Source organism: Gallinula chloropus (genome assembly GCF_964237585.1).
Source record: "Gallinula chloropus genome assembly, chromosome: 2".
NCBI lineage: Eukaryota > Metazoa > Chordata > Aves > Gruiformes > Rallidae > Gallinula > Gallinula chloropus.
Window position 1 is genome coordinate 5,484,942 of NC_140086.1, and position 12,825 is coordinate 5,497,766.

A 12,825-nucleotide genomic window follows, 5' to 3' on the forward strand; every position below is an offset into this window, starting at 1 on the left:
ATGAGTGTTCCTGACTACATGCAGTGTGCTGAGGATCATCAGACACTCCTGGTTGTGGTTCAGCCAATTGGCATTGTACCTGAAGAGAGCTTTTTCAAGATCTACAAGCGAATTTCAGCCGTGAGTCAAGTCAATGTCCGCGACTCCCAGCGCGTGTTGTATATCCGTTACAGGCACCATTATCCCCCAGAGAACAACGAATGGGGGGATTTCCAGACACACCGGAAAGTCGTGGGGCTGATAACTATTACAGACTGTTCTTCTGCAAAGGACTGGCCTCAGACTTTTGAAAAATTCCACCTCCAAAAGGAAATGTATGGTTCTACGCTCTATGATTCCCGGTTGTTTGTCTTTGGGCTTCAAGGAGAGATCGCGGAGCAGCCTCGCACAGATGTGGCGTTTTATCCCAGTTATGATGAGTGTGAAACTATAGAGAAGAGAATAGAAGATTTTATTGAATCCCTCTTCATAGTGTTGGAGTCTAAGCGGCTTGACAGAGCCACTGATAAGTCTGGAGACAAGATCCCGCTCCTCTGTGTTCCGTTTGAGAAGAAGGACTTTGTAGGTCTGGACACTGATAGTAGGTAAGCAGCTATTTTTAACAGCTCCCAGGTTGGAAAACATATGTGACAATTGCTGGCCTTTAGAATAAGCCTCTTAAAAAGGACAAAGCACACTTTGTTACAACAAAGGTTGTGCCCCTGTCTTACTATGTGTATAGGCTGTATTTTAAGAGAATTTAATTTGTAGTCTTGACCGTATTTGTTTTGAATTTATGTATATGTATTTAACTTATGGGGCTAACTGAATAGTGGAAGTCACAGGAGAGGTTTGACAGATTCTGCTATAAATGGACTTTTTTGCTGGAAAGATTCAAATTGTTTACAGCTATATGGTATTAATAAATTCCATTAGAATCAATGAAAAATAGTCGTGGTTTATGTTGAGTATTATCTGGCTGATCCTACTTACTGTGGGTTTTTTTCCCCTCTAAGCCTCTCTACTTTTTCATCCTATGAAATAGTGGTCATTTATTTTGGTGATTAAGTTTGGTGTCTTTCCATGTTGTGAATTTTTATTTAATTTTTTGATGTTCTTGACCAGTCCTGTTTTGCTACTGTTCTTTTCACAACTGTTCTTATTGGTTTTGTGTATGTTATACTTCTTGTTTCCACCCCTACTCCCACCCCGCCCTTCATCTTTTGTTCCTAATCACTTGCATCATCAGCTTTCAAATTTGAGTGTTACATGGTTCTCTTATTTAGGGATTATTAATTCTGGCTTCCTAGCTACAGGCAGGTGTGAAATGTTTTTGTAATCTTCATAGTCAAAATCAGAGGACTGAAGCAAGTCTTCATTTCATTTTGGAAAAGATAGACATGTGAAGGCTATCAAAACGTGCAATGTGCATAGGAATAGTATCTTCAGCATCTCTCTTCTGCTAGGGATGCCAGCAGTGGTTATTGTGTTAAAAACAAAAAAACCCCACCATCCTGCAAACAAAAAACCCCAGACTTCAAAGATAACCAGGCTGGAATGTCCAGAGCTGACCAGGCATGTTTGTGCAGACTTCTGACCATGTTGATACACAATTAGTCCTAGAAACACAGAATGGTTTGGATTGGAAGACATCCCAGAGATCATGTAGTTTCAACTCCCCAGCCATGGGCAGGGGCACCCTCCACTAGCCCAGGTTACCCAAAGCCCCATCCAACCTGGCCTTGAACACTGCCAAGGAGGGGGCATCCACAGCTTCTCTGGGCAACCTGTTCCAGGGCCTCACCATACAGAGTGAAGAATTTCTTCCTTGTATCTAATCTAAATTTACCAGTTTAAAACCACTGCTCCTCATCCTATCATTCCATGACCTTGTAACCAGTCCCTCCACCAGCTTTCCTGTAAGCCCCTAAAGTACTGGAAGGCTGCTGTATGATCTCCCAGCAGGCTTCTCTTCTCCAGGCTGAACAAGCCCAACTCTCTCAGCCTGTCTTCATAGGAGAGGTGCTTCAGCTCTCTGCTCACCTTTGTAGGCTCCTCTGTACTTGCTCTAACAGCTCCATGTCCTTTTTATGCTGGGGGCCCCAGAGCTGGATGCAGTACTCCAGGTGGGGGCTCACGAGAGAAGAGGGGCAGCATCATGTCCCTGCACCTACTGGTCCTGTCTCTTTTGATGCAGCCCAGGAAACAGTTGGCTTCCTGGGCTGCACTGAGCTTCTTATCCATCAGATACCCTCAAGGCTGCTCTCAGTCCATTCTCTACCCAGCCTGTAGTTGTGCTTGAGACTGCCCTGACCCATGTGTAGGACCTTCTAAGCCCTAGCCTTAGAATCTCTATACAAGAATGGGATACACTGGAAGAAAGTAATCCAAACTTGTAAGTAGTTTGAAGCCCCTAATTATATTATCTGGTTGGTTGAAGGGCTGGCCAACAGTACCTTTCTCCCCTGCTCCTGGTCCTCTTTGCTAGTGAACACAGCAAGTTAAACTTATTCTGACTCGCTTATCCAATGTTGTTCCCTACTCAGGGCACTTTTTCAGTGTTACAGTTAATTCCTGCACTAGTCATCTTCCATTAGTGGTATAAATCATTATGTTACTGGGTTGTTTTTTTTTTTTTACTCTGCATGTGATCTAAAGTTCTGTAACCCACATGAGCTCTCTTGGAATCTCAGCTTTAATTACTCAGTTTCAATGAATTTTAGTTGAATGTAATCACTAAGATTTCCTGTCCAATTAGCTAAGAAAATGATGAGTTTTGGCCAAGAATCTCAAAATCAGAATTAATTATGCTGTTCAATTGTGTTCTTTTTTTAATTGCATACTTCCAAATTGTACATTGGAAGTCTGTTCCTTACCAAAATTACTTACTTATGAACAGAGGCTGTGCTGTAGCTACAAATGCTGTGGCCAAATACTTCTGTGAAGTTCTGAACTGGTGAGGACCTCAAGTAACAGACAGTATGTTTGTCTAAATGCATAGAAGATATTTTAGGTGGTTGCACTGAAGAATTGAAAGAGATTTAGTGCCATGCTTGAATTCTTTGCAAAATGAAAGATGTATGACCTTGGTTATGTAAACATATGGGTTTATACTGTTAATCACTGTTTGAGAAATGCATCCAACCTTACTGGATAGTTTGAATGCCAAATACCTTTTCAATAAGTTGGGATCAATGGATATGCTTTAAATGTTTGCTGCACTTAACTGCTTAAAGAAAAGGTGTTAAATCATAGAATTGTAGGGGTTGGAAGGGACCTTAAGAGATCACCAAGTCCAACCCCCAACCTCCTAATGTTTCCTCTTTCTGTTCAACAGCAGCTTTACAAAAGTTTTGCAGCTTTATTTTGATTTGGAGTTAGTGATTTGGACTTTAAAACTTAGGATTTATACATGAAAAGCATAAATATCTTTTAATTCTTCTTGCTTAGATTCAGTTTAGTAGGAAAATACTCTAAATGCCTGGATTTTTAATTTTAAATACTTTTGAGTCTGTAACAGGAGAAATTTATGTAGTCCCAAGTAAACATCAGAAGACTATTTGTCCTTAAGTTAGAAATACAGACACATTGTGTACCTGAGCTGCTCTGCACAGGGTCCTTTCTAGAAGCCTTTCATGCAGCATGATGCATCTCTTTTTCTGTGTTCTACTTAGCAGAAATTCAGAACCATGAATTGTGGTTGAACAAAGATGAGTTTAATAAACTAATTTACACTTTCAAATCTAAATCTTTAGATGTGAAATGGTAGCATACTGCATGGTGTTCCTTGGTTTTCCAGAAAAGGTTTTTAGTCTGGCATTTTCTCTTTTGCAGTGACAGATTCCCTAAATAAGAGGGAAGCATTGTGAAACTCTGAATGGGGAGACATAGGGCTAGAAAGGACCTTCTTCAAGGGAGCACAGCTTCTCTTTTTGCAAGCTGAGATGTCATGTAATTCTCTTCAGGGAGGGGTAAAGGTTGTCAGACTGCACAGAGCGCATATGAAAACATCTTGTAGAATAACTTCATCTACTTTGTTGGCTTTGAGTCTGTCAGCGGAGTAAGATTAAAGAATAAAATTAAAAAGATGATGTTACTGAGATATTGAGGCAAATGAAAGTGCTTTTCCTAGAACAGGTGGAAATATCTAAATGGCTGAAGGCAAAGAATGTCCCGTTATTCTTTATGCTATAAACCCTCTATTCATTTTTTTTTCTTTCTTTTCTGTATCCTGACCTGCCAACTAGTGTGCAGCTAACCAGATAAAAAGCACAAATACTTGATATTAAATAGGTGGCAAAGAAGGCATGGTCTCTGTGCGCAGAAAGTATATGTCTTTGCTGCTGTAGTTGCAGATGTCTACTTAGGCTAAATGTATCTTTTCCTGTAACTTCTAAAATTGAAGCTAAAATTCACTGTGTAGCAAAGGTCATGCTACATGTAGAGTGCAGCTGTAACCTTAAGCTAATGAACTGGGTTGATATAGTGAGTGAAAATATGTTACAAAGTTACACGGGACATAATTAGTATGATCATGTGATTTGAAAGCTAATTAGAACCGCTGAACTTTTTTTGTATCTTAAAAGAGACTTTTCTCCACCAAGTTATTGTAAAATACTGTTAATATTTATGCTTGGGACTAGATAGGTGGAACTGATCTCTCCCACTCAATAAGACTATCAATTTGGCTGCATAATAATTGGAATATTATTAGCTTCTTTTTAAGATGCAGAGTTTGTAGACTAGGAACATGGATGCATATCAAGTATTCTCAGAAAAAGTGCAGCTGATCTTTGTCATTTGCAAGTTGGTTGTATAATGAGCAGAAGTGACAGCATTTCCAGAACTCATATTGAGATAGAATAATCACAGAATCATTAAGGTTGGAAAAGACCTCCAAGATCATATAGTCCACCCATCCCCCTACCACCTATATCACTTACTAAACCATGTCCCTAAGTACCTAATCCAACCTTTCCTTGAACACCCCGAGGGACAGTGACTCCACCACTTCCCTGGGTAACCTGTCCCAATGGCCAACAACTCTTTCGGAGAAGAAATTTCTCCTAATGTCTAAACTGAACCTCCCCTGGTGGAACTTGCAGCCATTCCCTCTTGTCCTATCACTAGTTATCTGTGAGAAGAGGCTGACCCCCAGCTCACCACAACCTCCTTTCAGGTAGTTGTGGAAAGCAATAAGGTCAGCCACTCCTCATCAGCCTTGTGTTCCAGCCCCTTCACCAGCATCACTGCCTTTCTCTGGACACGCTCCAGACCTCAATATATATATAGTATACACAAGACAAGATGATGGTATACACAAGACCACTATATTATTGGTATAGTAGAGAATTCTTTTTTTTTTTTTAAGCTGGTAGGAAACTTCATGTATGAAAAATAGTGGGACCAAGTCCTAAGAAGTTCTGAACAAAGATCGTTGTGTTAACTAAAAGTTGTATGACTGGGAATCTGACCTTGACTTAATGTTAGAGAGCAGCCAGTAGGTGATCTTGGCAAATCTATTAACTTTTCTATTTGTTTCTTCATCTGTAAATTAGGTAAAATGTTTATGTGGTCACAGGGATAACTGAAGAAGATTCTGAAATTATTTGCACTTGGTAGTTGTTTGTAGAGGTCGGGGACTAATGGAAAAGAGTGGAAATCCATGTTCTCATCATGATACAAAGGTCCTACTAACCTGAAACTAGGAAGCATACCTGCCAGAAATCCCGTTTGTTTAATGTATTTTGTTTCTTTTTTCAGTTAAATAATAGTCATGTATCATTGTAAACCTACTTGGATAAGCTCATTTTAATGTTGCTTTCATCAGTTTGTGTCTTGGGTTCTTTCTTTTTTAATACTGGTAAGGCATCAGTTTAATTCTGCTGAGTGATGAGAAAGTAGGGCTCTACAGATGTGCCTTTCTCTACACAGTATGGTATCGTAGATGGGATTTTTCACTGATTTATCAAAGTTTATGATACCTCAGTATCTGTATGTGGCTGTTTAATTTTCTTTCTGTTCTCTGTCTTTCTAATTTTTGTTTTGTTCTTTCCCTCCCCCTTCCCCCCCCTTTTTCTCTCATACTGCCCTGTGAGTTTGTTGTTGGGTCTAAAAAGGTAGGCTGTGACTGCGTATATTTAAAGCTAGTTAGCTTTCCTCCATGTACCGCCTTTCCACTTCGCCTTCATTGCATATTTCAGTGTTGCTTTTTATATTTCTGTTTCAGTACACACAAAAATAATTGCTGCCTGGAGCCTTACTACCGTGGTTGACCTCTTTTTTGGCGCATTTGGCAATTATATTTGGTAGCAATGCTGAGTCTTTCTGTAGGACACACATAATTTGCTTAGGCGGCTGCTGGCCTCTGGAATTTGCTTTATGTTTTTAAACTCCAAAGCCATGAAGCTGTTGCTGCCTGTGTTTTGGTTTCCAAATTCAAAAGTTCTGGCAGTCGATCAAGCGCAGTAGCTGTGTCTTTTAAGTCTGGATAATGTTATGATTGGTGATATCTCTAGTTCTGCATGCTAATTGGAATTAGCAGAATTTGGTGGAAATTTTTGTTGAAGCATTTTGCATGAATACTTCCTACAAATTCATTTTGCATGCTCCTTGTTTCTAAATCTAGTCACTTTTGAAATTTTGAGGATCTAGAAATTCCTTCCGACCTGTTGCTGGATGGTTTGCAGTGAAAATAAATTGTCTTGAAATATAATATTATTGAGCTGAATTTTCTGTAAATTTATCCTGGTATTCTAGAAAAGAGTTGGGGATGAAGGAGTAAAGTGTGTATCCTGTATAGTAAATGAGGTAGAAATGGAAATGGGGTCAAGCAGTGCTTTTTGGTTCCTGGAGCAGGTTTATTTGTCCTCCAGTTTGAAGTCGTGGTCACTGATGGTGGTAGTGATCGTGGGTATCATTCCAAAGAGAATATAAAGAGCATGTCAGGTACCAAAGTAACGCAACTAACTTTAGAAGATAAGGTTTGAAATTAGCTTTGCAGTCAACTGTGTATGTACATGTGTTGAGGAGAGGATCTTCTCAAAGGGAGTTTGGATGACTGATGGGAGTATTCCCTGTGTGGTCCCGTGTTAAGGTGGCATTGCTGTCCCTGAGGATTCTTCTGAGTGTGTTGCACCGTGGAAGGAGTTTGTCTTTGGGTGGGTCTTTGGGTGAGACTTCAGTGTGTCTTCGAAACTTTGTTTTAAATGATCTTTTAGAGGAAAAATAAATAGAAGCAGCTCTTAACAATTGGGTGCAACAAGGACCTGACCTAGAAAAAGGTGGTCATCTTATCCTAGAAGTAGCAGTTAATTTATGTGGTCTTTTTGTCATCAAATAGGTTAGAGCTAAGCAGTGAAGACACAAAACAATTACACAGTGCTTTAATAAAAAATAAATTAGAATATTTATAATATTCTAGAATATTTATAAACTTCTCACTTTCAGGCTTGTGGCCAGATTCTTTGGGTAAAGTTGTGGAGCAAAAGTGGCTAAGTATGAAAATGAATAATCATAGTTTTATGCTTACATATAAGAATCACAGAATTGTAGGGGTTGGAAGGGGCCTCAGGAGATCATTGGGTCCAACCCCCCCCTGCCAAAGTACATATGACTTCTTCCATTAAATTTGCACTCCACTATGCATTGAAGAAACCATCGGTCACTTAGACATGCTTTTAACAATCTGACATTTTAACTATTAGATTTTTTTCAAAACCATCTTCCAAAATACAAAGTAAATTAAGTTTTGCTGTCTGTGGAGAGTGGGTTTTGTTTCAGTGAAACCTGTGGCTGTTGTCTTTTCTGACATACATGCACTAATTGGGCGACCCTGAATTCATTGCACTTAATTGTGAGTGCTAAATTAAGACACAGTTTATACACTTTTATGGTGCAAACTTACAGTATAATTACTGAGAAAATGTTTTCCAGGGGAATGATGAAGGCTTTCTAGATCCTGTCTTGGCATCACATTTAAGAGCCTAAAAGTAGATGGAATGATCTCAGTCTTTTGAATAATTAAAACTAAATTTCTTCTTCACTAGGAATAAATTATGGGTTTTTTTTTAAATAAGGAGGATTTCTAAAAGATAAATGTTTTGTATGAACAATGTTTATTGATATCCAAGTGAATAAATGTATTTGCATATATTGATGCATGCATTAATCTGCATTAAAATTAGGTATGGGTTAGGAAGAACTGTTGGTGAGGTAGTATGATTGAAATGATTATGGTATTAGGTTTTGATTTAGGAGTCTGACACCATGTCTTTTCATTTTGCTGTATGACTCATATTTATGAACTTAATCATATGCAATCTGGAAAAACACTTACAAATTTCAGTTCTAAAAGAGTAAGAAATGTAATTTGTCCATAAACATAAAGATTACTTCAAAGTGTCAAGAGGAAATTTGAAGTGTTAGCATCTTTGTTTCCTTACACAGCCATAATTCCTTTTAATTATTCTCCAATTCCACTATTGATTATGTTTAAAAAAAATTAAAAACACTGTAATATTTGTAATCTCTGTTTTACTTTGATTATAGTAAAAAATGACATGTAAACAATTTATATTGTCCTATATGACACTGATTCAAGAGTACAAAGTGAACTGTTAATGGAGGCATTGCTCTGTAACCCACCAGAACTCAGACTTAACTCTCAATAAGGTTTGATGCTCTTACATAGCTCAGGTAGAGCAGCTTTAGTTTCCACTTTGAATTTTCTTATATTTTTTTCCTTAAGAAGATCTGTAAAGCACATACTTGTTGAAAAAAAAAAATAGTCCAATTTCTTGACATATCTGAAAGATGAAAAATAGTCATCCTGTGTTTGGCTTCTTCATTCAGAGTCATCATCTGAATTGGGAAGATGATGTGATAGATCAGAAAAGTGGGAACACTTACAGAGGAGTTATAAGTAACATTTTAGATGGAGAGGAGCAATAGAAGACATGGTTCTTGTCTCCTTTTATAGTTTCCAGTTTTCCTTGCAAACAATGGTTGCTTTTCTATATATTTTTTATAAGGATGTCAGAAGTGCTTCAATATATCTTCTCTTCAAATTTCTGTCCTCCATCCATATCAATCAGTTACTTTCCCTTCCTGATGAACTAGTTTTTTCCTCGAACCAACTACAAGGAATAAGACATTATTTGGTGGCTGAACACAGTGGTTATCTTTGGGACTTCATGTGTCTCTCTGAGGTACTTGGTTTAGTTTGAGTGTTTTACAAAAGCAAACAAACTAGCAGCATGCAGTTACTGTATTACCATTTCTCCTATCCTTTCTGTCTTAAAATCTGAAGGAAATCAATTAATACGCTTATTTCTACCCTTATACGTCGTATGTTCTGCTCCCCTTGGGTTTTTTCTGCATTAGAAAATTGCTTCATGAAGGCAGTCTGGTCAGAGGTATTATTAGAGATTTTTTTAGTAATGCTTTAATTCATCTTTGGGGTTCTCTGAAAAATTCTTTGCTGGAAAAATCCCACCACCCCAAATGCTATTTCATTCTGTAATTGCAGCATTTCCTCTTATATTAAAGTCTTGCTCTAGAGTATAAGAGTTCAGCATCTGGAGAATGGATGTTATCCAGGTTTGGTGTTGTTTTTTTAAAGGTTTTGTGTTCGGACATGCTAGGTAATTATTTCAAAGACATTCTGTTAGTATTAGTTTAATTGAAAAAGTATCACTGAAACTGCTAAAAGCTAAAAACTTAGAACTATGACAGTCAGTTCAAAGAGGTTCTTTATATTTTTGGAAATCCCTTTTAACCAGTTTTTATTGGAAATACTTCATGTATAAAATAATGTCATCTACAGCAATTCTTTAATTAAACTTTCTTTTTTCAGATAACTTAGTTTAAACCATGCAAAGAAAAAAAACCCATTTTTTTCCTTGGTGTGAGGTTTGGACACAGATCGTATGTATCTCTGTGTATTTAGATGACATTATAACAAACAGATATACTATTGGAGTAATGCAGATAAATAAAATGCCTAAGTTGATGTTTATTTTTTCTCTAAGAAAACAATTTTATACAGTAAAACAAGGAAGTTCTTGGCAGGGAATACTTTTTCAGGAGGGAGAACTACTGAGGGGCTCAGAAGGACAACATTGTTCTGAATTTAAATCATGAGGTGCTTTCAAAGTCTAGTGCATCTTAATGTGCATCTTTTATGTTTCCTTAGCTGCAGTGTACTAAAAAAATCGATTGGTAGGGTTAATGAATTTATTGCATTGATTTGTGCCCAAGTTGCATTTTCAGTGGTACCAAAAATGCAATACAAATATTTAAATTTTTCAGTAGGACTTAACTGGGCTTGGGTAATAATTTTGGGAAAGAACCTCACCATTTATTGTAATAAGTAAAAAAAAAAAACCCAACCAGTATCAAGCGAAATCCTGTCAGTTCTTGCTGAAGCACTAGCGGTCCTTCACTAATCATCCCTTCAGAAGTAATGGGTACCTGTTTCAAGACCGTGACGTTTCTAGAGCACCGTGAAGCTTGAGAGGTCCCCGCCGGTTGTCTGAGGGGGCTTCAGGGCTGCCGACACCCTTGGGGCTTGGGGAGAGGGACCCGGAGACAGGTCTCGCCAGAGGAGAGGCTCTCCCCGCGCGCCCTCGCGAGCGGCACCAGCGGTTTGCGCGGGAAGGGCTGCGCGCTCAGAGACCGCTCGGGCGGCTGCTTGCTCTGCTTCCTCGCAGCCTTCGGCTGCTGCCCCGCCGGTCACCCCGGCCAGCCGATGCTGTGCGAGCCTAGCCAGCACCTTCGGGTCTCCAGGGAATCAGAAGGGCTGGTGGTAGAGACCAGGCAAGAATCGGCTACCCTGGCAGGCAAGCCTGGCATGAGTGGGGGCAGCCACCCAGAGCTTGTGTCAGAGCAGCTGCAAACACCCTCACCCTTGCCTCCTGGGTGGAGGAGGGAGGCAGCTCCACCTGCACAAGGTGTGCTCTGGTGGGACCACCCCGGCAGCAGGTGGAGGAGCTGCAGGAACAAGTGAGCAGGCTGTGCTCTGTTAGGGAGGATGAGCAAGCCTCTGCAAGGAGTAGTAGGGCTCCGTGGTGCTGAGCTCCAAGGAGTATGGAACAAAGAGCTTCAACAGCGAACTGACAGTGCCTTGGAGCAGGAGGTGCCAAAGTCTCTCCTGACCCACAGGGAGGGTGTGAAACCTTGGCAGCAGCCAAAATCCATGGCCACGATTCATGGGCCACACCAGCAGTGCAAACTAGAAGCTGCAAAAGGACGCAGCCAGTGGTAGTGAGAGGGACCCATTTGTCTGGTAGACAGTCAAGGGAATTTGCTGTTTGTGGAGAGCTGTGACCTGGGATGTCCCAGAGATGACTGCCCCAGCTGGTTAAAAGCTCAGACTACTGTCCCCTACTTCTTTTCCATGTGGTCACCAATGACAGGGAAAACAAAACCTGGGCAAGATCAGGCAGGACTTCACTGGGGGGCTAAATGAAAGGGACAAGTGATTTTTCTCTTTTGTCTTGCTAGTCAGAGAGAGAGATGCAGGCACAAGCTGATGTGTCATACAGATCAGTGAATGCTGCTGTCACCAGGGTTTGTTTTCAATGGTCACAAGTAGATTTTCAATGAATACAGCCTACTGAGGATAGAGTCCACTTGCCAAGAAAAGGCAGAAGGATCTTTGCTAGTAGATTGGCAGACTTCATAAATTGTGCCTTAAACTAATGAACTTGGGCTGGTAGTGTGTAAAAGTGGGATACATGCATATTCATAAGCCACAAGGTAGTTGAGTGCACCTACAAGAGTAGTTAGGAGTGCATCCCAACATGCTCCGAAGGCAAGAACCCTAAATTCATCCACCTTGAGTGTGTGTCTACTAATGCAAATAGTCTCAGCAACAAAAAGGAGGAAATGGAGCTCCATGCCTAAACTGTGAGTTATATCCTAGGAAGCCCAGAGACATTATGGGAATACTCACATGGCTGGAAGGTAACAGTGGATGGCTACAAGCTCTTTCAGAAAGGTAGGAAGGGAAGAAGATGGGATAGTTGCACTTAATGTGAAAGAGAAGTTTGACTGTATGGAGCTGCCCAGTCTTTTAACTTTCTGATTCTTGTATAAAACCTGTGATGCATTGGGATTTTTATCAATCTCTCCTTAAAATGTCAGTTCTTCTGCATATTATGCAGGTTAGAATTTTTATTGGATGCTTGCTCAGAGAAGCAAAGTAAATTAATGTTGATCTGCTATTAAGGAGGAAAGAAAATTGACTTTAGGTCCTTATTACATTAACTAAGTTTTTCCAGGAAATGACTGTAAATTATACCTTTTATTTTGCAGACACTATAAGAAGCGTTGTCAAGGCCGGATGCGGAAACATGTTGGTGACTTGTGCTTACAAGCTGGGATGTTACAGGATTCCTTGGTGCATTATCACATGGCAGTGGAACTTCTGCGGTCTGTGAATGACTTTCTTTGGCTTGGAGGTAGGATTAATTGATTAATTAATTAATTGAAGACATTAGCAGATTATCCCTGGTATTTATCCCTGAGGGGGACACCACTAGTAACTGGCAACCATTTGGACTTTGTACTGCCAATCACAATCCTTTGAGTCTGGCTGTCCAGCCTGTTTTCCAGCTACTTTAGAGGCCAACTATCCAAATCTTATCTCATGAATTTGGCTGTAAGCATGCAATGGGAGACCATGTCAAATGGTCTTGAGAAAGTCAAACATCCACTGCTGTTCTTTTGTCAACTGAGCTAATCATCTCCTCATAGGAGGCAGTGAGGTCCCCAAGGACTGAATTATCCTTGCTAAATCAATGTTTGCTGTTCTTAGTCACCTTCTTGTTCTTTGTGTGCTTG

General features: G+C 39.8%; 1 protein-coding gene across 5 annotated transcripts in view; it reads left to right on the top strand.

Moving 5' to 3' along the window:
• TRAPPC9 (trafficking protein particle complex subunit 9) overlaps positions 1-12,825 on the top strand; it is a gene marked incomplete at its 5' end in the record, with an annotated part of 523,282 nt that continues 510,457 nt past the window's right edge. For 4 of the 5 annotated variants that reach the window (XM_084279724.1, XM_084279726.1, XM_084279727.1 and 1 more), the window contains 2 exons: positions 1-584; positions 12,298-12,443. In XM_084279724.1, coding sequence (XP_084135850.1) covers positions 1-584; positions 12,298-12,443 — 730 coding nt within the window. Of the gene's footprint in view, positions 585-6,077; positions 6,099-12,297; positions 12,444-12,825 lie in introns of all 5 variants that reach the window. The other variant, XM_084279723.1, reaches the window with a different exon arrangement.